The sequence below is a fragment of the Equus quagga genome, chromosome 15, assembly GCF_021613505.1.
Source record: "Equus quagga isolate Etosha38 chromosome 15, UCLA_HA_Equagga_1.0, whole genome shotgun sequence".
In the NCBI taxonomy this organism is placed as follows: Eukaryota; Metazoa; Chordata; class Mammalia; order Perissodactyla; family Equidae; genus Equus; species Equus quagga.
This window is the reverse complement of record NC_060281.1, coordinates 7,737,418-7,763,219: the sequence shown is the minus strand read 5'-3', so window position 1 is coordinate 7,763,219 and position 25,802 is coordinate 7,737,418. Positions and strand designations below refer to the sequence as shown.

Genomic DNA, 25,802 nt, shown 5'->3' with positions numbered 1-25,802 from the left:
TCCCTTACATTTGGGGCTTATGGAAATCTCTGAGAACTATTGGACACGGCTGGATCTTGCAGGGCAGTGCTTCTCAAACTTAAGCATGCAGAGGAATCGCCTAGAGCACTTGTGAAAACTCACATTCCTGGGCCGGAGAGTTTGCATTCTGAGAAGCTCAGAGAGGATGCTTGAGCGGCTTGAAGCAGCGCATCCTTGCAACCACAGTGATTCCAGAAGCTGCCTCACTTTCTCACTATTTTTCTTTCTTCTCTCATACCAGTGAGACAGAGAAACAGCTCTGGCAACCACAGATCATGCAAAAGCAACTACTGTCCCCTGACCAGAAAACAAAACAAACTGTAAGACCACCGTGCAGCGTGGGGCTTCCTCAACTGGGTACATGAGTATGAAAAATAGGTACCCCTGAAGTGGGGGAACCATTTATCCTGCCCTCTCCATGAGCTTCCGGTGTGTCAGGTGACCTTGCCAATGGAATCCTTAGTGTGTTGTTTCATACTCTACAGAGAAGCCAAGAGGATTTGAAGTAGACTGTACATGTGTCCAATTCAGATGCTCCCTGAAGATTTCAGTCAAGACATTTCTTTATTCTCCATTCGGCTTTAGGTTTCTGTTAATCCAACTGATAGCAAAGTTTTCAGTAACTGTTAGATGATGAAATCATACAACTGGGGCTGGGCCAGTGGCTGAGCGGTTAAGTTCACACACTCCGCTTCGGCGGCCCAGGGTTTCGCCAGTTTGGATCCTGGGCGCAGACATGGCACTGCTCATCAAGCCATGCTGAGGCGGCATCTCACATGCCACAACTAGAAGGACCTACAACTAGAATATACAACTATGATACTGAGGGGCATTGGGGAGAGGAAGAAAAGAAAATTGGCAACAGTTGTTAGCTCAGGTGCCAATCTTAAAAAAAAATCATACAATCATTCATTTAGTGTCACGTTTTTAAAAGAATGTCCAGAGGATCTTACCACAATATATTGGTGAGACTTCTTAGCAATGTGATCTAACTTTATGTGTAGCATTCTTAGGTTAAAAAAGGGGGGAGGGAGGAATTATCGTAAGAGTTTTGCTGCTGTGGATAAGGATGTGCTCATTTTATCAATAGAGGAATTGTGGCTCAAAGAAATTAGGTTGCTTGCCCAAGATCACGTGCCAGGAGCATAGAGAGAGACAGCAGGCCTGCTGTGGGCCTCAGTGTGTGAGGTGAGGTGAAGCCATAGCTGAAGCTGCCCACTGAAACATGTAGGTCCTTCAGAGAATACAGGACACAGCTGAGACTCAGAGGACCTATCAGGCCAGAAAGAGCCGAAGCAGGACTGAATCAGCAGGTGAGAGAGATCTGGGGGATGCCATGACTATGTGAAGACAGGAGACCACGAGTCCCATCCGCCCTCCTGGGCTTGAACAATGGATGGCGGCAGAAGACCAGTGACCAGGCATGACAAGGGACTTCTCCTAGAGGGAAGCCAGTGAAGACTTAAAAAAAGAGCAGGAAACCAATCTGTAGATTTTGAGGCCAAAGGTCATGAGTTAAACACGGATGTATTGAGTTTGAGATGCCTGGGGGACATTCAAGTGGGGGTGCATTTTGAGAAATCAATTTGGCAATCAGCTGCTTGTAGCTGGAAAATGATGGGAATTACCAGGAACACTCACTGGGTTTCATGTCACCGCACAAAGATTCTCCTTCTCCGTCCCATCCACATGAGAATGGAGAAAGGAGCCATGAGTGCACAATGTGGCTTCTCCCTTCCGGGCCACAGCAAACTGGATAAGGAGTGGGTACAATGCCCAAGGTGAACCAGGCAATTTGGAATTAGAACTAGGAAAGTCCTGCTTCAGACAGGTTGCTTATCGAACATAAAAGATAGAAATTTGATCTGTTTCAGCAGCCATTTTCCATTGTATAGAGAAAGAAACAGAAAGCCAGTCTGCAGCTGTAGAGAAAGTATAATGCTAGCATGAAGAGAAACACAGAGATGAGAACAAAGAGATAAGATGTTCTGGTTTAATCTACAGTGCTTTTGGTCCCTGGTTAGATACAGTCCTGAAACCTAGCTGCATCATTACCAAAAAAAACCTTTCATTTTGTTTAATCAAGTTCAATTTGATTTCATGACTCCAAATCAAGAGTTTGAATTAATGAAAAGTAATATTAATGATAGATAAGATGTTATGGGGACACTTTTAAGAATGAGGAAAGGACTTTTCAGAGAGAAAAGAAGGATCTTGAATAAGAAGCAGCATAAAATATCAGACAGAAGAGAGGAGTTCACATGAGATTGAGAAGTGGCCAGAGAGAGAAGAAAACCTACAGCCTATAGTATCTTACAAGGCAAGAGAAACCCATTTCAACAAAGAGGCAGAGGTCAGCTGTGTCAAATGCTGGCCTGTCCAGTAGTCATGAAACATAAAGGATGAGACATGGCCAGTGGATTTACCAAGAAGGAGGGCACTGTTAACCTTCGTGAGAGCAGTTGGAGTGGATTGGTGCAGAGCTGCAAGGACTAAATAGTAAAAGGAAGTAGAAAGAACAAGGATGTGTAACCCAACCAATAAACTGGATTTTAAAGAGAAGGAGAGAGAGTGTGAAGGGTATTTGGGATTAATACAGGTTTTCTCTTCCTCTCAGGATGTGTGTGTATATTACACACAGTGGAAACATGTCAACATGTTTAAATTCTGATGGGAAAGAAGCATCAGGAGAGAGACATGCTGGAGCTACAGTAGAGAGGAGGTGATTGGTAGCATTCCAGCCTGAGAAGGCCAGAAGGGTGTAATCCTGAGAACACCTGAGTGACGCCTCTTGCATTGCAAGTGGCCATGATGAGGCAGAGCTAAGATGCCAGCTCACTGTCAGGGAATTAAGCAAGTGGGACTGACTGCTACTGTTGGTTGTCTTCTCTCCTTCCTGCCTTCACTTCTCTTCCTTCCCCGAGTCTTGGAGACACGGGGTCTGATACCCCTGCCTCCCTGGGGGAAATGAGGTTGGAGCCCAGGAAGTCTGTGATACAGACATGACCTTAGTATTATTTGATCAAGTTGTCCTCCTGTATGCTGTTTTGTTCTCTTCCACAACACATATGTGCTCCTCATTCCATAGACGTTTATAAATATACCTTATTCCCACGATTAAATTGAAAGCTCTTTGTGGAAGAGAAATATGTATTGTCCAGTATTGTACCTTCCTGAATCTTCAGTAACTTACAGACAAATGGCTTTCATAACCAATTATTTAGTACATTGAATAAAATGCTACTTGGTATCTAATATCAATAACAATTTAATATCCAACCATTCTTTTTCACTTCGGACACCAACATATCATAATTTCTGATTACCCCAAAAAAACTGAGTTGGCATATATATTTTCTAGTGATCTCAGGAAGAAAACTAGCACTTTGTAGAATTTATTTAATTTGTAGATGTTTTAGAGGCTTTTACAATGCAATTCATTTAAATGAACCTCCAAATAAATAACAAATTATAGCTATATTTTTTATCATTCCTTTCATACTTTATTAAATATTAAACATTTCTCCTTTAGTCCTTTTCACAACTATTTATTCCAAATCCACTGCAGAGTCATCCAGAATTTTTAAAACGTGGATTAATTTCAGGCATCACATAATGCAGCTAATGTTTCCATGGTTTCCTATTTCTAATGGCTCTGGAACATATACTTCAGTATCAGTAATATTGTATCCCTCCAACGCTCCTCTCTCCTTTTCCCCACAATATTGAGCCTGCACTTAATATCTGTTCACCTCAATATATTCAAATGTAAGTCATGTGATTGGAAATGCATTTCTACTCTTAGTATTTCTAATACATTTTTTTCAATTTTCATTCATTTAAGATCTGGTTATTTTCATGTTAAATATTCGGTTTTGTGATGAATTCTGAGTTTCCAATCCTGACTGTTTCATGGTACGCTGCTGCCCTCTAGCTTACGTTTGAAAATTTCTCTACAATGTAACAAGTTATTCAAAAAATCTCTTGTATACGCCCAATAAATCGTTATCCATTCATTTTCAATGAATCATATATTGGTAGTTCTACAACAATTAAATTCGTATGGTTATTAATTAAAGTTACACATTTCTTTCCTTTCCAGATAGTCAACTGATCATATTAATCTTAAAAGGAAAAAGCCTAAAAAGGAAAGAAAAAGCGGTATTATCTCATTGTGTGCCAAGTTCTAAACTGATTCTCTTTTCGCCTTGCTGTATACCTTTCCCCTTCATGTGGGCTCACTGTTCTAAAAAATCAATGTGCTTTCTTATCTGTTATTCCTTAAGCAGCCAGAGAGAAGTATCAAGTCTTTTATGCTCTTGGTGAATGCTGAGTACTTGTCAAAGGATATTTCTGGAGATGGAACAAAATAATTTCAGTTCAAATTCCAAGGACTGTCAGAAATTTCAAGCAGGTGTTTTTTACGTTCAAAAAAATTATAAAACTGTTTAAGGCTTGAATTGCTATTTTTCTCCGAGAGCACATCTGAAATGAGTGCCGTTATGGCATATACTCCTTCGTGATGAGATTTTTTGGCCTGAATGGAGTTATCAGGCGGGGGGCTGTGACCTGAAAAATTCCACGTCCGGTTGGCTGAGATTTATTTGTAGTCAAACATATTGACTAAAATTCAATGAAATACATTAAATTGAACTGCATATTAACAAAAAGGAAAGGTCCAATTATTTAACTATCTGCCTGCATTCTGGTGCTCAGATGTCTTAAAATTGAAATATAACGAGCAGCACAATTTGCAGCATTGTCCTCCGCTGAGCTGGGTCGTGAGCTGCATGTTGGTGTAGCCTGGAGAGCAGGAGACGCAGAGCGCGCAAACCTGGATTGGATTCTCAGTTCTCTCAACGCTTGACCTCTCTTACTTTTAAAACAATGAGCATGCCCTTGTCATGAAATCGTAGAGGGTCTCAAATAAGGCAATGAATGAGACAGCTCCAGCAGGATACATGCTCTTTATAAGGAGCTTAAGAACCTTGCTTAATCTAAATCTAATTTAAACATTCAATCATGCTTACATTTCTGATCAAGGAGTACTCCCTGCCTTTCTTTCTCCCTTCCTCTTCGTAAATTTCTCTTGCTCCTTTTGTGTCCTTTTATATACTGTTTTTTGGTTGGGCTTCTCTTTGCAAATTCTAACTAGAATGAACTTATTAAATGACATTTAATAAATTTATTAAAAGATATTAGGTAATTCACGGAACCTGGGAGGGTCAGAAAATCAGGTTTGGAAGCTACACCTGACTACTCCAGAGAGAATCTAAGCCACTGCCATGGGGCAACAGTACCACCATCGCCACCCCAGGATGCTACCACTGGGATACTGCTGCCTCCCTCGGGCTTACCCAGGGCGGAGTCCGTGAGGGTTGAATGATGGCAGTGGATTGGCAGAGTCTGCACCATGGCTATAAGAGAAACTGGAACGGTAAGGTTCTGACTTCTACCTTGGGAGATAGGAGGCAAAAGCAGGGGGATTCCATGAAAATAAGAAAGCTACTGAAGGGTTCCATGCAGCCAAAAGTCATGGCCACTCTACCCGGCTCTCAGTTTTTTATGATCCCGATCAAACTGATCAAATTTTGTTTACTCAGGAGTTTCTAGAAACAGAGAAGCTGAAGACATTAGTCTAATGGCAGAAATTTTAGGGCCAATAACAAGCCAAGAATCATTGATTCTCTCAGTCGTCTGCATCCCTATTTCTCGCTCCCTCTGGGTATGTGAATGCGTGTGAGAGTGTTATACCGCACAAGCGTAGAGTCGCACTATGTTTACACCAATATGCTGATTGCTCAATCAATTGATTGATTAAAGATTTATTCAATCCAGAACATCTGCAAGGAATAAGAAATACAAATGCAAGTATGAATAAGATCTGTGCTTTTCATCTTGGGTCTCACATCCTAATTAGAAATCTGTCATGTAAACCAGTAATTACAGGCAACACGAGAGGAGCTTTACCAGGGAAGAGGCAAGCATGGTGTACGTGTGTAATGTTTAGAGATACAAGTTCCGACACTTGTAATAAGAAATCCAAGATTAGAGGTACTGTCCAATAATACCTATATCACAAACATGTTGGTAAGTCTATTCTGTTAAACAGCTGACTAGAGATATGTCAGTAGACCATTGTACGTTGCTGATAAGTTCAGACTTTACTGTGTGCTTTCAATTTTTATTCATATTAAAGTTTTTATATCTTTCATTGCCTTCAAATCACCATTTCAAACCTCGTTGTTATTCAGACACTGTAAAATGCAATTTTAGATCATAATATGTCCTTGAAAATAGAAACTTCTTACTATGATACTAATGTTTTCGTCTCTAGTCTTAAAACATTATAGTTTTTAATTTACATTTCTTGTGTGTACTCATTTAATAACCAACTTTAAATTCAGTAATCACATTTTCCCCTAAGCTTTGATTAGAACAATTACAGTAAATGAAAATAAGAAAGTAATTTCTGTAAAGACATTCATAAAGCATCCTTTTCAAGCCATAAAGCAGCCTTCTAAGTAGTTTTTTCAACATCAGGCCTACAAACAAAAAGAAAGAAAGAAAGAAAGAAAGAAAACCTTTCTCTTCTGCTTAGGATACACAGATCCAAAATGCGTTCATTGTCTGCTCAACTTCTCTGTTTTGGTCTGGCACAGTGCTACAGCTCCCAGCAAAAGGCTTAGCTTTCTAAGCTTGCCAAATGAATGCTGATGGATGAATGTATGAAAAGGTGCCAAATGAATGCTGATGCATGAATGTATGAAAAGGTGCCAAATGAATGCTGATGCATGAGCGTCTGGCCCTCTTACCTAGACTAAGCAGGGAGAAGCATGAGCTGAATGTCCCCTCAAAAATAGAAAACCTGTGAACAGATGAAAGAAATAGAAAAGAAACAGATAACTGAATTTTTACCTCTACCTCCATTTTTCTGTAGGCCTAAACTCCTTCCGCCAATGCTTACTTTGGGTGCCTTAAAGAACAAGAATCTACACAGCACGCACCTACAGGGAATCTCTGTGAAGATTGCCGCACCGGCTTAGGTTGTATATTGCTTGGTAAGACATGGCTGAATATTTTCTGTCAACTCACTATGCTACACTTAGCATGGAAGACAATATTCCCAGTTCCATAATTCCCTCACACTAGCATTCTGAATACTGCGGTTTTTTAACTTATGCTAATATAATGTGTAAGGAAAAAAAAAATAAAGGCTACAAACCCTGTGATCAGCAGCATTTTTATAACATCTTTTACCCGTTGTGGTAAAACCTTCATGTTTCGTGAAGACCCATGGACTATGAAGGGGTCTACACAGCTCTGCAAAGGTGAGAGAGAAGACAATTTTTTGACTGTGTGGATCCCTCCAATTCAGTCTTCTCTCTAGAAATGGAAATATTGAGGAACTGGTCTTTTCTTGGTTCTTATATCTTTATTCTTTCACCCCTAATTCCCTCAAATGTTCCTCCCAACACACTCAGACACACGCATTCACACACACTCAAAGTCACACTCACATATGCATGAGAAAGAAGGTAAGTTTTGTCACAAGTATCAAAGACCCAAAATCATTGTGCCTTAGAGGAGATCGAAGTTTGTTTTTCTCTAGGGTAAAAACCTGGATGTGGGCAAATCAAGCTGTGCTCCACAAAGTGGAGTTGCCACCTTGCTACTCCTCCCCGTGTGCACCCATTCCCAAGGGCGCGACTCCAGCCACCTTATCTGCAGAGCAGCCAGCAGGAAGGGCACAGGCAGGAGGACGGGGAAAGGGCAGGGAACCAAGCATCTGTCCTCCAAGGAAATTTCCTAGGGCTTCACAAGGCACATCTACTGACGCTCTTGGCCTGAATCTAATAACAAGACCGCGCTCAGCCTCAGTGGAAGCTCAGAAACGTCATTTTGACTTTTCACAGTGTGTTCCCAACTGATACAGTTAGGTGTTATCACTGATAACAGAGGGGAGAATGAATACCAGCAGACAACTAACAAACCGCCATGGGGGGGTCCTCCTACCATCCCTCTGGTGATATAACGTGGGCGGTTCCATTCTCAGAGGTTTCCGGCACATTCCTTTCCTCCTCCTCCCACTCTACAGTACCTTTTCCTCTCCCTCTCAACGCACCCAAAAACCTTATTCTGATGTATCCAAACACAGTTCTCCAGCTCAAAGGAGGAGAGAGGGGAGCAATTAGCGAAGGAGAGACCAACTTTCATTATTGAAGCTGCTGAGTGTTACAGCTTTGAATAGGAGGAACTGAGCCAGATTCTAACCCTCTGCTTGTGTGTTTGTTATATAAACGGAGGCCACAGTTGGCTTTCATTGAACATAAAGTCTCCCACTTGATCCTAAGCAGTAGAATAGAGTTTTCATTTGTTAGTAAGTGGATTTTGGGTTTCTTCCCCAAAGAAGGTAAACGTCAGTGATAGTTACAGTATTATCTCATTCAAACAAAGGTCTGGAATATTTAATATTCTCTGGGGAGATAACAACCTGTGGGGATCGCAGAATCAGTAGTTTAAATACAAATTTGAGCTGCAGACATAGCCTGGGTACATAAGCGGCTGTTCACATCCTTCACAAAGAAGTAGAGGTGGCGTTGAAATCTCTAGTTTCAAAGAACAGAGTGAAGCAGGCAGGGCCCGCCCACCCGCATGCACATCGCCACTTCACCTATATTGTTTGTTTCGAGCTTCCACATGAGGCATTGTTTGAAGAGAGGTTTTGACTGCTATTAAATATCTGACCTCATTGTTCCCAGCCCGAATTCCATGTCTTGTGGGTTTGCTTCTTGGGGACACGACAGCCTTGAAGTTCCTAATCCTTTCAGGAGCTAGTGAAGAAGGAGAAAAAGAGAAGGGACCTATGCGAAAACTTCTGCTGACTTGTCCTCATGGTGTATTTTTGCAAAGCTAGACTTATTTAGAAACGTCACAATAATGATTGCAAAATAGATCCTCAATATATCTTGATTAGTGAGATTATATTAGTAAGTATTTTTGTCTCCCTGGAAGTCACAACCTATGTGAATAAATAAAATTATTTCCTCTTTTTTCCAGTCCTTTAAATTTTGCTTTCTAATTCTTGGCTTTTTTATTGTGTGAATATATTTATTGCCTGAAAAAAGTTGACTGTTTCTATCTAGGTCAACACACACGGAGAAAATGACGACTAACTGACAAGACCTGGTAAGTTTGCATATTACAGCTTCACCACAACTTTATTGTTTGTTTCTGTTATCAGAATCTTCTCTCAGCAGTCGCACTTCATCTGTCAAATATTCTACAGGGGCAAAAAAGAGCAAAAGCGTTGATAGTCTTGTAGTTGTTAATTACAGAAGTCCAATCTTTTCTTTCTGGTAGATTAGCTACTTAAGTAAAAATCACATCTCTAGAGGAATATTAAGGATTCCATTCTAAATAAAATACTCTAAGAATTTATTCCTCTCAGCATCTGTTTCTTCATTTTCCAACTCATATTTCTTCATGGCAACAAAATACCGAATGAAAGTTTCTCCTAGAGCCTCTCTCAGACACTCATCTTCCTCCAGTGCCACAAGGGCATCTTCCAGTTTCAAAGGGATCTCAGAAGGATGTGACTGAGAAAGGTCTGTGCTGTCATCTGGACCCACCAAGACATCATCACTGCTTTGAAGTCCATCCAAGCCGGCCGCAACGGTGGCGGCCAGCACCAGGTAAGGATTTGCTGTGGCTGAGCCCAGTTTATTTTCTATCCGGGCGCCTTTCTCGCCATGACACTTGATATTAAACGCACAGCTGTTATTGTTGTAGCCCCACGTGGTGGGCACGCTCTCCTTCAGGTCTTTGCTCTCCTTGGAATAGCGCTTTCGGCAGCTAACAGCGGGAGCCATCAGGCAACTGAGGGCAGCAGAGTGCTTCAGGAGCCCCGCCAGCCATTTTTTCCCAGTGATGGTGAGCTGCTCAACTCCAGAACTGCTGCAAAACATGTTTGTCTTCCCACAGACATCCCAGAGACTATGAGACAAAATTCCTGAATTGCAGACTCCAGTCTCAATGAAAAAGCTGGCGATGTAATTATATTTCCTTGCCACTTCTTTGACACCTGTTCTCAGGGTAAATGCATTATCGGCTGAATTGATGCCAAATTCGGGCAGAAAACAGATTTCCATCTGACCAGGCCTGGTGGAGGAGGAAAAGCTCTCGACATTGGCTCCAGTGTGATACAAACCATCTACGAGTTCCTGGATGAAGGGCTGGTCATGATTATTTAGCAGTGTTGAAGCAGGAAAAGATATGGTCTTTGAATTGATAATTTCGGGCACACCAAAAATGCAAAAATCGTAGATGAAGGCGGAGAGCAGGGAGAAGCCTGCGTCCTTCAGCTGGTTCAGCTGTGTCTTTGCGATGTACCTCGGAGAAGTCAACAGAGGCTCGCCGGTCACAGTGAATGTGTCACAAATCACTCTCGCAGTTCTCTCAGCCCAGGGCAAAACTCTAAAGGTTGATAGCTCAGGCATCAGGACTATGTCACTATTGAAACATGTGGCTCTTATGTGATCCACTTCATTGTCCTTAGGATTCGGTATCAATTCAAGATAACCTCGGGGCATGCAAACCCCATGGATCACTTTTTCCTAAAGAAGTTAAAGGAAAGAGCAATCAGATTTTGAAACTTGAAAATAAACTAAAGGTGGGGGAGAGGGCCTTGCTAGAGAGAAAAAAATGTGTTTAACATCTGTTGGTTAACACTAGCTTAATATCAGATCAATTTTAAATATTTTCAAATAAAACCCCAAATGCACTTTTATAAACAATGCTTAATATTTTTAGTCTTGAAGCCTTTATACGCTCTTGGATCTGAAAGTAGCAGTTGTAAATAAAAGGTATAATGATAAAGAAAATGGCTTTAGAGCAAATGACAAGGTAACCCCTTACGGAATTATTTGAAGTGATCATAACAGAAGGACTTTTTAAAGCATATCTTATTATATGGCATAGTTGCTAATCCTTCAGATAAGGCTTTCTTTTGGCCTATTTCTATTGTAATCCCCATAGTTAAGTGACTTTCAAAAGCGTACAGGAAAGAATCCTCAGTCCTTCTCAGAGAGCTGACTGTGGTCAGTCCTACGACATAGACACAGCAGACACAACAGTCATCCTAGCACCAGAGGAGCCAGGTGAGCTGACGGCCGCTCTCCTCTCTTCATTTACTTCTACAACCCACCTAAGAATGAACTACCTCACTGTCTCACAAAGTCCCAGAAACCTGGCCTGGGACTGTGGGCCTATACCTCCAAAGTTATAGTTTCCAAAATATTGTAGCTGCAAGTCAGCATGAACTGGGCATCACCAAATCGGACTTCTAGTCCTGGCTCTTTCCTTAATTTCTTGTGTGAAGGTAGGCAAGACGCTGGACTATGTGCCTTGGCTCCCATGTCTGTGAAACGAAAGTATTAGACTAAATGACTAATCCACGCTTCCTAGCCGTGTAGCTCTGGGTTCAGTGGATTTGCTCATCTGTTTGACTGTTGCTCTGTGCCAGACAACGAGGAAGTGGTGAGGTTATAAAATTGAACAGACACATTAAACCATTTTTAGAAGTTGTGTAAAGGGAATATCAACAAGGCTTCATGTGTTAAAGTTTACGTTAACAAGTGGAGAAAAAACTGACTGTAAAGTTTGGTTCCCATGATGTCAGTGAGCGTTATGAGGTTAATAAAACATACTAACATTCTACAAGCCAGATTATTTCCTATATTACTTCCAAATCCCAAACAGCATGGCTGCAAAGAGGGGCTGGTGCTGGCAGAGGCAATCTACGAGGCCACTCTTCTGCCTTTGACCGTGGCCACTGCCTCCTTCACCCTCCACCCCCTACACGTATTTTCAAAGGCCATTCAACTTGGCTGGTCCAAATTTGCCAGTAATAAAGTTGAGTAAGTTGGACACTATTCAGTGCCTGCTTAATTTTTCTATTCACTCAAAGACCTCTTTATATAAACTTTATGCAAACACACACATTGTGAGATTTTAAGGTCCTTTAGTATGAAATCCTTTAATTTGAATTTTCACCGTGAGGAATAATGTTATTTCTCTACTTGTCAATTTTTTAGTTTGCAAATCTGTATGCTAGCTCTGTATGTATCTAAAATGAGAGGTAATGTATTTTATTCATGAGACTTCCAAGAGTTCCTGCAATTTCAATCTGTGTTTATATTCAATTGGTTGGCAACAATAGAGAACAGCTTTTTACATTTCACTCCAATAGTCCTTCAAGAATTTAAAGAATAGTAAAAAGTCACACTTTATTCTTCAGGCTATTTAATCTGTATTTTTCTGAGCACTTCTTTCTAAGACTGTCATTTTCTTTATTCTTTTTTGGACATTCTGAATTCAAACTACTCTTTATTAGTAGTGGGAAATATATAAATATATGTAAACATATCTCGTTTCTGGCAACAAATTAAGTTATCTTAAACTGTGTTTATAAATACAAGTACTAGGACAACTTCACTCTCCAATATAGATCACCAGGGACTCAATAAAAATTCTTGCAAAATAGTTCAATCTCTACGATAACTAAAATTTGGACCACAGTAAAGGTCACTTTTTGAAATAACCAAAGAATTAGTTATGAGTTCTATAACAATATATCATGTTTTGATTAGATCAAAGATAGAAAGAACTCACATTATCTGCATACAGTTTAAGTAAAAACCTGTCCTTTGATAGAACAGAGACAGTATAAGTTGGTCGTCAGGTTTAAAGAAAATAATGTCTGTAAGGCCTTCAGCACAGGGCCAGGCACACAGTAAGTTCTCTAAAAAGAAGGAGGTACAATCATTTCAGAGGCTCCCCATTTGACCTTTTCCAATTATATAACAGTCTTTTCCTCTATTCCTAGTAGATGCTTGTTTTTAAAAAATCAATATTTTTTTAGATTTAATAAGAAAGAATATTTAGCTCAAATGAAGGATAAAAAGAAATCTAAAAGCTGAGCTGGAGGCAGCAGGTGCAGTTAAAAAAAGCACTGGGATTGGAAGTGAGGAATCACAGACCGATCCTCGCTCTGCCAGGAGCTGTGGGTACCATTTTAAGAAAGCCTTCCTTAACCTCTCTGAGACTCAGCCTCCTCATCTAGAAGGGAAGAAGATGGATTATATTATCTCTTATATCCCTTTGTAGTTTATCAATAATTTTCATGTTGATAGTTTATTTTCCACAAATACAAAAATGGTTTAAAAATTATTTTATAAAGATTGAAATTACCTTTCACTATGCTATAGGCAAATTCGTATTATTGACTCCACTCTGTCTAATGAATTTCCCATATGGAGTTGTGTGTGTGTATACATGTACACACAAACATGCATTGCTGAAATTGTTTTGCATAGATGAACCTATTTTTAATGTCTATTCACAATAAATTTTCCAAAATGAATTATTTAATCTGAAATTGCAAATACTCATTACTATTTATACCTTTACAAATTCCAAAATGAATTTAGTATTTTGTTAAAAAATATATAAATATAAATACTGTATGACCACTAAATAATAATAAAATAACAATAAGTAGGTAAGGAAATGGGTGGGAAATGTACTAGAAAATGGGCTAAGAATAAATACAGCAATTAAGAGGAAGTACGATGAGTTATACTAAAATTCTCATGATAGATAAACTTTTTCCCAGCTAAACTCCAGGAAAAAAAAAAGTGGTACTTATATGTGGGACCTTGACCAAGATAATGGAAAATATTTTCAATAGTGTTTTTTAAAAAAAAAAAAAACCAATGCACGTTTTCTCTTTACGCTAGTTACATCAAGTCTCAGTAAACATAGGGAGCATATTAAATTATATTTTTGTAAAGGAGTTCCATTGAGGAAGAGAGTAATGTTTTAACTATGTAGCTTTCAGATGCCATTAGTGAAATAAATTATTAGCATTTGGCAAAAACTGACTAGCAAACAGTTTTATATTGAGGTCTCTGGCAAGTGCCTGAAGTGCCAGTTATGTTTCTTATTGACTGAAATAAATTCACGTGAATTAGATTCTGGGCTTGTCCACAGTAAATTCCACATATTGTTATCACAATTAACCAGCGTGTGTTCCTGCCTGGATAAAGCGGGAACAATATCTGTAGGCAGACCTGAAGAATTTCCTACGAGACAAATTTTGAGTCCGTTGGAATTCTTTTAAGAAGTCTTTTGAAGATGCCCAGTTTTTCTCAACATAAAGCAAACAAGAAAAATCACAATTTGATATTCAAGTGATAAAAGTAAGATATATTCAAAAAATAAACTCAGAGGATATTTAATTTTTATACTTTCATATTTAATACTGACTGATGTTTGTTCCTAAGAAATGATGTTTCAGTAACGTAATAAATCAGTCATTAAAATAAATACATCACATAAACTGAAAAAAAATCACAGAAAGTCTCAAAACATGTCCAAAAATACAGTATTTCTTGATATCACTACTTTCAAGAACTTAATAATATTCATTAAGTTATCCAACAACAATAGGGTATTTTCTTATCAGAATTAAAGACTGAAAGGAGTGTGCTTTTTATCTAGCAAATTCTTTCTGTTTAATCATTTTTTCTCCTATTTGCTGTTGGGTCTTCAGTTGCAATTGTCTCATGTCAAGCAAAATATAATCTTCATAATTGCAGTAAGAGAGAAAAGATAATTCTGTGGAGGGAAATTATTCAAGGCAGAAGGACTAAAATTCCCGGTCTTAATTAGTTTTATATTTCTATTGGGTAAAGGAATAGCTGTTGGGGAGCCGAAAGCATATGTCCAGCTCCTTGGGGGGCAATAATGTGTTTGGGGAAGGACAAGGGAAGAAACAAAAGGAATTATTGCTTTCGGCTTGAATTGCTGTATGGATTACAATAAAATGTGGAAGAGTAATGGGGACTATTGGCTTGTTAAGGGTCATGAAATTACATTCAGTCATAACTCTACTTGTAAAACTCACTTGGAAAAAGTGTGCCGGGATGCTCTTAGACCTGGACACACCATGGAGGTCTGTGGCTTCAAATCGCACAAACTGAAGGTGATTTTTAGCCATCTCTTGTTTAATGTGCTTCATTCTAGAGGAGAGTTGAGGTGCGGTCAGAATTTCAGTGCTGTCCTTGGTGTTATCTGTAAAATAAAGGGTGGTTCAAAATCAATAGATCATGATGAACTGAGAGGCGAAAGGAGGCTAGAGAGTAGGGAATTGCACATTCTGATTATTAACAAAAGCATCTTCTTCTATTCATGTCATTGACTCAGGATTGGAGATTTTACCCTTCTTGCCCCGCCTTTACCATATTCCCAAGGACATCGTCTCTAAACAGCCTAAGAGATTGTTTAATCACTTGGGACTAGGTGAAAGTTGACATTATTTACATAAGTGTATAGCAATATTATATGTAAGTACTTACTGAAAGTGCCTTTGCTTATGGAAATTAGAATATATTTGCATAGCTGGACAGCCTTGCACCATATAAGTCTGTATATAGATGACTATCATTGAAAAGATTTTGAGTTTCTCTCAGTGGTAATCCCCAAGTTAAAAGTTCCTGTATGATTAAAGGTAAAATTGTTTGTTTATTTTGGTTTATTTTCTGTGGATTTGCTTTTTTTGTTTTTAGTTTTGTTTTGTTTGCCAAAGGGCTTTATACCTTTGTAATGTCATCTGAATCTAAGACATCTACATCTCTCTGTCAAATTTAAAATTTGTAGAAATAAGCAAACAAAAGAGTTTTTTTCAAGAATGAGAGTGTAGGAGATGAAAAATCTAGACTGAGTACTCAATTTTAAAATTAGAAATCTAAAAAAAATGTGTTCTTTTCAAGACTTTTAAGATAGTCTACAAATTCTAACACGTTAGAGTTAGAAGAGACTTTGGAGGTAAATCATCTACTCCAACCACTCACCAGCTTGGTCCCAGAGAAGTACAGTGAGGTCCCCCGTCACAGTCTCAGTTCACTGCCAAAACCGAAACCAGCTTCAGGGCATTTTGATTCTCGGTGGTGGCTCATTACCGTACAACGACTGAATATGTCTAAGGCATGTGGAAGGGTCAGGCACAGAATGCATATCATAAATGTCAGCTGTTGTCCAAACTTTCAGGAGAGACAACAGACTGCAATGATAACACTGAAGCCCATCTGTCTCCCTCCAACTCCTGCCTTGGCCGTGGTGATTATCTTACCCTCTCTGTGCCTCAGCTTCCTCGTTGATACTCTATTTCCTACTTCATAAACTTGTTCGGCGGTATAAACTTGTATGGCGATTAAACAAGTTATTTAACAGTTCCTGGCAGACAGTAAGCACCATATAAGTGCTTCTTAAATGCATAAAGTGAGCACAATTACTCTACCACGGTAATGGTAATGGTACCATGATCATGTCTGAGTCTGAACAGCCGTCAATCTGTCACATCACTGATGGTGAGCAGCTATAATTTTAAAATGATACCTGAGTGTCCTTTTTCAAGATATAATTAGGCTTTAAAAACAAGCATAAAGATTGACAGTTTAAAAACATAGATGAAGTAGATTTTAAGTCCATGAAGCATGAGGAAGACAAATGACTGGTTCCACCTATGCAAATATATTAGAGAAAATGTCCCGTCAGTGATCCATTTGGCTGCTCTGAGACTCCTGCGGCTGTATAACGACCTTCTACCTCACACAAAGAGTTCAGCTGTAGCAATTACAATGTTTTGGGCTAAGTTAGCAGTTGCTGAGTTGCAACCTATTCTGAACTGTTGGGTGTTCTGCCCAAGCTGAATAATTCTCCTTAAAGAAAATAAAATGTATAAGCATTTTAAAATATGGAAAATGTTAGATAATCAGTATTCTAAACATAATAAGCAATTATATATAAGCTATCAACATTTTAACAACATAAAAAAAAAATCAGAAAGCATCTCCTACTAAAGGAGTAAGGTCATTTTATTGGTTCATCAGTAATATGACCACAGGTAATCTTATTAGTTCTTTGCCTTACCTGTATCTTCTAAAGTTTCTATGGTAAATATGTGTTATTCTAAAGTAAGAAAAATATTTATCCACTCAAGATAGATTTTTTTTTTAGTTACCACATACTATTTATACTGGACATATATCTAGAAAGCAGCCAGAAAAAGCCCTGCCCTCAAAGACCTTTATGTTATTGAGTGAAGGGTCTATAGACAATAAACATGCCATCAAATGCAAAGGTGGGATAATTTACCATGGTGAAAAGTGCTGAAAAAAAAATAAAACATAATCACCTGGCGTATTAATTCTATGAGATTCAACCACAATGGGGACAGGCCTAACCACCGACTCTTTAAGATCATCAAGTTGCATCATGGCTGGACAGTGAGTATACGTATGCGTTTGCTAGGGCTGCCATAGCAAATACCACAGACCAGGTGGCTTCAACAGAAATTAATTTTCTTACAGGGGAGGAAGATGGAAGTCCAAGATCAAGGTATCAGCAGGTTTGGTTTCTTCTGAGACGCCTCTCCTTGGCTTGTAGACAGACATCTTCTTCACAAGGTCTTCCCTCTGTGTGTGTGTCCTAGTCTCTTCTTATGAAGACACCAGTCCTATTGGATTAGGGCCCACCCTACAGAACTCATTCAACATTAATGACCTCTTTTAAAATCCCATGTCCAAATGCAGTCACATTGTGAGGTACTAGGGGTTAGGACTTCAATATATGAATTTTGACGAGACACAGTTCAGCCCATAACGGTATATCATCCTGTTTCCGTTTTCTTCAGAGTCCTTGCTGCCCTCTGCCATACTATATGATCACATGTGTGCTCTGTGTCTTTCCCACTTGCACGTCAGCTCCAGGGAGCAGGTGCTCAGCTCTATTTGCTTCTGTATCCCAGTACCTGCAGCAGTACAGGCGTTCAGAGGTTCCCACTGACTCTTCCTTCAATAAGTGGGTGTGTGATCTAATTAATTAGTTAATACAGCCTGTGTGACTTGACCTTGTCTAATTAACATGGAAAAGTTGGCGCCACATATTTTGGTATATTTCCTAAGTATCAATTTGTTATTTAAAAGGTCTGTTCTCTCACCAAACATGAGAACCCTATCTAATCTAATTTCATTTTCAAGGCATCAACTGATCTTGTGCATCATTGTCTGAACTTCTTTTCTTCAAATAGATCGCCCTGGTTAGTTACAGTTAAACCTCTTGGTCAGCCCGTCCCAGATGCGCATGATGAACAGCAGGCAGACAATTGCCAGTTCAGGGGCTTATTTGTTTTTCTTACAGTGTGGTTCCTGGGAGGTGTTCTCCTTTCCCATCCACTCAGAGGACTAATAAATTAAATCAATGTGCTTTTATAGAGGACGTTTTACTGCTCTGAGTGTTTAGGGGAAAAAATAAGAAAACTGAAAAAGAAAAACCCTCAAAGCACCACAGCAACTCGAAGACTTTGGAGAAATGTTGTCTGTGTTCATTCAGTGACAATGAGGATATATTTCAGTTATAGAGAACAAGCCATGATTACTTACAAAAGGCAGATTGAATAGGCATTTGGGATCTCAGAAATATCAATTCACAGAGGGCAAAGCACATTGGAGAGTACACTGTGTAACACGTTCAGCTTAAGGGATGCAGGCATGATCTGTCACACTCCTTTCCCAGGCCTGCCCTCCGTCATCCACATGGCCACTCTGAGAACCACCCTGTTATCACAAAGGCGACCCAAGCCTCCGTCCACATCACGTTAGCCCAGTGGGGTTGGCAAGCCCAGGAGGCAGAGCGACTTGATACAAAAAAGGGACGAAAGAAAAACAATAAAAGGAGAGAAAGGAGCTTTGCTTTGAAAAAGTATATTATTTTTAAAATATATATATTATTTTATTAAGAATAAAAAAATTATTTTAAAAAATATATTCTTTTTCTTCTCACAGAGAAGAAAATACCATGTTGAAATTCCTTACACATATTTTGGGGGTTGATTTTTGTATTTATTTTTAAATTAAGTGTGGGTGGTTTGTTTGGTTGTAAACTTTTTGGTCCTTAGGGTCTGGAAGACTTGACTAGCCCTGGGCCACAGAGGGAGCTTCTGAATTAACCAAGCTGAGTCAATAATGGTACCCGCACTCCTAGGCATAGTTTACTGGTACAAACAGAGCTCATAACACAAGTTGTTTCCTTAGATTTTTTGACTCAACACTAAGAAATGGTAAATTCTGTCTTTCTTTCATGGCTAAAACTGTATAAAACAAAGGTCATAAGCGGTTTGTGGAAAAGCCAATGTAGCCAGCAGCTGTTTCCTTATTAGTCTTGCCAGTGTTTGGACCTGAAGAAGGGATGCTGTCTTGAATTATCCAGGTGAGCCCTTAAAAACAGAGAACTTTCTCTAGCTGTAGGCGGAAAAGAGGTGTGGAAGAAGGGGAATTTGGAGATTCCAAACATGAGAAGAACTTGAAACACTGCTGACTCTGAGATACAGAATCAGAGAGGATTCTGGGAGACAAGGGTCACCCTGGCTGACTGCCAGCAAGGAAATAGGAACCTCAGCCCTACAAACACAAGGAACTGGATCCTCCCAACAAACTAAATGCACTGGGAAGCGCATTGTTGCCTAGAGTCTTTGGCTAAGAACCCAGATGGCCAACACCTTCATTTTGGCCTTGCAGAACCTGAAGCAGAGAAATAAGCTAAGCCAACCCAGACTCTGGCAAACAGAACTGTGAGAGAATGGGTTGTGTTCTTTTATGATGCTAAGTTTGTGGTAATGTATCATGGTGGCAATAGAAAACTCATACCTATGGAGTCCCAATAGTGTTCATGTCCGGGCTCTACTTCCTCCTTAGGCCTGTGTATAGTGAAGAATTTAACCTTGACCAAGGAGAGTTCTGGCCTTTACCTTTGGGCCCTGGGAGGTAATCTCTAAGCCCTTGGAACATCCTACCTGAGAAGAGTGTCTTTATTTACCTGGGGCCTCTGGCCACACTAGTAAGTCTAGCAATGTCATTTATTGTTGAGTCATGTGGTATCAGCTTGATCGCCAGCAGGGCTGGAGACTGAGGTCAACAATGTGACCAGTTGACTGTGGAGACCCTATAAAGACTCTGGACAACAAGACTTGGGTGAGCTTCCCTGGTTGGTAATACTCCATTCATATTGTCACACATCGTTGCCAAGAGAATAGTGCAGTCTTTGACTCCACTGAGGGAAGACGAGAGGAAGCTCTATGCTTAGAACTTGCCAGGACTCTCCATCATGAGTCTCTTCCCTTGGTTGATTTTAATCTGTATTCCTTCACTGTAGTGAACCATAACCTTGAGTATAATAGTTTTCACTAGTGAGTTTGGTGAATGCTTATAGCTAATTATTAAAATTGAAGTTAGTCTTGGGAACTCTCAAACTTGCAATTGGTGTCAGAAGTGAGAGTAGCCTGAGGGATGCTGTCCCTCTACCTTCACACCCGGCTATATTTCCAAACCTTGTTTGTTCAACTCTTTCATCACGGATTCCCTCATGGAATAAATATCTCTTTTTAAGTATTTCTTATCACTTGGATCCCAGAGACTTTTAACCAATACATTCAAAGACCATACTAGCTATATCACTATTAATAAGCCATAAATTTAGAATAACAGAATTTCACTTTAGAAAAGACTTGAGAGACCATCCGTTGCAGCCCCTCCACTTTCCAGATAGCAGCCTAGTGGGCAAAAAAAACTGTAAAGCACTTTATACATGATAGGTGCACAAATTCCTTTAAGTATCCTGACTCCCAAGCTAGTATTCCTCAACCAACATCACCTTATCTCTAATTCAAATATAAATTTGGAATTAGTGGCCAGAACCATGTGCCAATTTGTCCCAGAGTCCTTACCAGTGTAGCTGGAGTCTGAGTTAAAATCGCCACCAGAAGCGTTGGCTGGTGTTTTGAGGTGCGATGGTTTTACCACTATTGTCTGATCTTGGGAGTCTGGGTCATCTTGTGGCAGATGAGTTTCAGCAGAATCATGTCCCACAACTAGTCTGCTCATATCTGCCAATTTCTGGCACACCATTTGATTTCTGATCCTTTCTGGAGTAATAAAGAAAAATGTTAAAACATTTTGCCATTGCTTTCAACTGTCTTTCCACACTGTATGGAAAGGAGTACTTGAGAAAATAACTTATGCCTAGGCAGTGACATACAAAATAAGGGGCAATGGATGTAGTCTGCACTGATTGCAGGCCATAGAAAATTTAAAAACAATAATAAAATCTACAAAAGTTCTGATTGCTTTTTATTGTTGCCGTGCACTGGCCATTCCCACTGCCCCTGCCTTGGAATACTACTGTTCCTAGGCCTGAGCCTGTCGTCTAGAATAACTCTTAGCTTCAACACTGTTTCAGGTTCCCTGGAGTCTAGTTAGAATTCCAACATCTGATATGAAGACTTGCCCCACAGCTTTATCATGGCTGTCCCAAATCCTACTAATGATCTTTGTGCTCATTCTCAGAGCAGAAACGGACTTCTCCTCTTACTCGTATGTTTCTTCTCTTGTCCTCTTTCTTTTTTCCCACCACTATCCTCTTAGCTCTACCCCCTTTAAATTCTGAACGTTTTGATTGATTATTTTTATATATTTACTTTGTAAGCCTGAATTGGCCATCTTTCATGTTGCCTGTGTAGGAATAAATTTTATTTCTATGTTTTTGCTTCTCCCATAGAAGAAAAGAAAATGCTTTATGAAAAGGAAGACCAAATAGAGATTGTCATTGACCACATATTCTTGAGGGATCATAGTAGCAAGATACCTTTTGAGTTAGATATATCCATTTCTCCTATTTCAGTTGGAAAAGCATGTGTTTTAGTGACTTTCTTTCTGGTCCTTCTTAATTTACTCATCTTGCTGGCTTCCGTATCATTACCTTCATCTCTTGCATCCTGTAATAATTAACAAACAAAAAGCCAAATAGCAGATCATGCATACAACTGAATTTGGATGTCAAGAAGGTATGATGATTGGATAGGTATATTTTAAAATGAGTATGGCAAACTCTTATAATGAGGTAAATTTTGTCATTTCCACATTCACGTGAATAATTTAAAATTAAGAAGCCCAACGTTCTGCTGATAGACTGGATTCACTGAATCTTCTTTTATATGTGGCACAGAAAATATCATGAAATAATTTAACATCTTGTCCAACTAGTCAAGATTTCTATCTTTATTTTTTTACTCTGGGATATTTTATATTATTTATTTGTAAATATTTTTTCCAAACTCACTTCAGCTAGAAAGTCTTCTTTTTATGATTTCTTTCATTTTTGACCAGAGGCATAAGTACCTGAGGAATTAGATTCTCTCCTCTCTTTTTCCTAACCCTCATCCCTATTGCATCAATATTTACTTTAAGAAATCACTTGCATTCATAAAATGTTTCATGACTGTGTTTTATATGTGCAAAACCAACATCATAGGCAAGCTGCTTTATAGCTTGGGAAAACCTAAAGAAAAACATTTTAAAACAAAATAAGCTGACTTCTACACTTTAGTTCTAATCTTTGACATGAGCCCTAGATGGAGCTTCCCAGCAGGCAGCTGGGCAGTGAGGCAGGGCTGGGGCTGGAGAGATGGGGAGTCCGCACCGATGGTGGACAGAATCCCCCTGCACTCCCAGAGCTAACACTGAGAAAACAAAAATGTCCAGAAAAAAACACTGACACTGGTATTTTTCACTGTTTTTACAAACTTCTCATTATGGTTTGAGGGAAGAGGAAAATAGCAGGGTCAGTGTCAAAAACTACATTTAAAATGTTCTGAGCCATTGTCCTTTTCAAGAGCCAGCTCTGAGAGCTGCCGTATCTGGCAACAAGTTATATAAATACATGTCCAGAGTGGGTGCTGGGGAACAGATCTACTCATGGTCAATAACACCAGTTTAGCCTCCAAAGGCTAAAAGAAGAAACAAAGAATTTCACTTTTTTGCACTTATACGTAATTATGATACATTGTTATTATTGATGCTATATTAACAGAGATATATTTCACAGGATTAAGACTTTTTTGTTACTTTAAAGTTTCACTTAGAAAATTGTGGTGTCTTTCACTCCAGATAATCTTTTTTTTTTAAGATTTTATTTTTCCTTTTTCTCCCCAAAGTCCCCAGGTACATAGTTGTGCAATTTTTTTAGTTGTGGGTCCTTCTAGTTGTAGCATGTGGGATGCCTCCTCAGCGTGGCTTGATGAGCAGTGCCATGTCCACGCCCAGGATCCAAACAGGTGAAACCCTGGGCCGCCGAAGCAGAGTGCGCGAACTTAAACACTCGGCCATGGGGCCGGCCCCCCAACTCCAGATAATCTTATATTTGAATCATATGATATTTATTGTGAGATAGAGTAGTTTATTTTTTTCTAGTAGTTTATGATTTTATTCAAATATTTGAGTAAATTTTCCCAACACATTTCTGATAGAATTCTGACAGTGATATACTAGCCTTATTTTACATACCCACCATTTCTAAAATTGCATTGTCAGAAATATACATTATATGATTGTATTTTTGGTAAATGTTTTTATATGTACACGTCTCTGTTTTTTCCTAAAGAAATCTCACTTAGAAAAGGAAATACTTGGCCAGGCATATTAATATCAAGGGAAATGAAGCAGACTAACATTGGTAGTAGGTTGACCTATTAGGGATTTCCTCATCTGCAGATTGAAGGAAATCAATTGAGATGAATTTAAGATTTCTTCTAGGTTCAAACTCTAACTTGCATTTGAATAACAATGTGCTAAAACTGAGCTCTTTGTCAGGCACATTTCTTCAGCATAACTCTTAAGGTAGGAGAATCTCCATTTTACAAACAGAAAAGTGAGACCCAAAATAACTGGCCCAAGACCACAAGAGGGAATGAAAGACACAGTTTACAAACGGGTCCTCTGATGTCCAAAATGCCATTCTGCTTCCTAAACACCAGAGACTCAAGCCCAGAGAAAGTTCATTTTAGTAACATTCACCTGTCTTCATATAAAGCAGACCAAAAGGGAAAGTTTCTTAAGAAAAAAACAGACAATTCACCTATGTACTAACCTGAGAATTTCACCAATAAAAGCCCAAGAACTAAGTCTACAACCTGCCTCTGACTCCATAATAGAGGCTCAAAAAACATTTTTTTATGAAGAATACATTTAGCTCAATTCTTTCATTTTCTTTTATACACTAGGGTGATCAGACTATAGACAGAGCTATAATAGCCGAAACAAATTAGTAGCCCCCTGGTTTATTCCACCTTCAGTAGAGTATTTCTATTCTCCTTAATCCTTCAATTACGTTTAGTTACAATGCAAATGATGTTTCATTAAAAAAGCTACTAGCCAAGATTCACACGATTTGGGTTCTAATTCTGACTTCTCCACTAAGTAGCAAGTCCTTGTGGAGCCTTGGGATTTTCACCTGTAAAAACTACTATAAATATAATCATTCCCAGCAAGTATATTAACATTTTACAGGCATGTTCATCACCACACAATATTTTATATCTCATTTCATATTCACAACATCCAGGGGACATTTATTATTACCTACATTTTTGCCAAGTAAGAAATAGGTCCACAAGGGTTAAATGCTTTATTCAAGGTCGTATGACTGCCCAGGAAGAGCAGTATCTGCGGAGCTTCCCACATCACCACAGCCAGACAGTTGAATGGGATGGAATTCACTTCCCTTATATAATGTTATTTGTGTGACTCATAAAACTTGTTCACTCAACTTCCTCAATTATACATTCTTTCACAGTTTTATGTTTTCTTATAACTGTTGCCTGTGAAAGGGTTAAAACCATCTTAGGTCAAGTCACCACCAGTTTAAACTTCATCAGTCCGAACAGTGAGGACTGTGGGTAACCTCCTGTGAGTCAGGCAAAGTCAAAGACATAAAAACAAACGCAATGTGGTCCCTTTCATAAAGAATCTTACGGTCTAGTACACGCAACAAAGTGTTGTTGTGGAAGTTGAAGGCTTCTATGTTGTAGAGAAAGAGACATGGTTAGGTCACCCTAGTTCAGAGACAGCAAACTCAAATAGCAGGCAGATAACAAAGAGATGCAGTGGACTGGATGGTGGACACCAGAGTTGATACTCCTGCCCAGGAAGGAGACAACACAGGGCTCCAGCTGATCATCGCCGTGACAAAATGTGACCCCAGTGTCGCCAGTTTTCCAAATATCCAAGGAATGCCAGAAATCTGGATTTTTATGTACAATTTTATGATTTTTAAATGTTGGCAATTAATTTAAAGTGTAGGGTAAGGAGCAAAGAAGGCAAGAAAGTTTCTTAACTACCACAGAGCCAGCTCTCCAAAAGACTGGAATGCTGTTTGGAATATGGAGCAATTCTAGAGGGCCCCGGGGCACAGTGAAGGCAGCAGTGCCCACCCATCTTGTCCCCAGCAGCGGTAGTTAGTGTGGTACTGAGAGGTGATGGTCAAAACATTTAACTGTTAGTACAGCTAATGAAAATAACAAACATTTTTATTGTACCTACTACGTGTCATGCATCTTCTAAATGCATTGCATGTGTTAATTCATTTAGTCTCAAAACAACCCCTTGAGATAAATACTTTATCATCCTAAATTTAGAGATGAGGAAGACTGAGTCAAAGAACGACTAATTAACTAGCTCAAAATCACACATCTTGTAAGTGGTGGAGCTAAGTTTTGAACTCAGGCAATTGGGCTCCAGAGGGTTAGTACTTAATGCAACTCTAGTGAATACCATCGACCAGAATGCCCCTGCAGGTCAGATGCTGACTCTTTAGTTGATGGATTGTGGAGA

At 39.2% G+C, this 25,802-nt stretch overlaps 1 protein-coding gene across 1 annotated transcript in view; it reads right to left on the bottom strand.

Annotated features, from left to right (window-relative positions):
* Window positions 1-8,462: 8,462 nt before the first annotated feature.
* Window positions 8,463-25,802, bottom strand: part of LGSN (lengsin, lens protein with glutamine synthetase domain) — an 84,982-nt gene continuing 67,642 nt past the window's right edge. The window contains exons 4-7 of the mRNA XM_046639783.1: window positions 21,781-21,910; window positions 20,864-21,061; window positions 14,990-15,156; window positions 8,463-10,637 (exon numbers count right to left, since the gene is read on the bottom strand). Coding sequence (XP_046495739.1) covers window positions 9,438-10,637; window positions 14,990-15,156; window positions 20,864-21,061; window positions 21,781-21,910 — 1,695 coding nt within the window. The 3' untranslated portion in view covers window positions 8,463-9,437. The remainder of the gene's footprint in view (window positions 10,638-14,989; window positions 15,157-20,863; window positions 21,062-21,780; window positions 21,911-25,802) is intronic.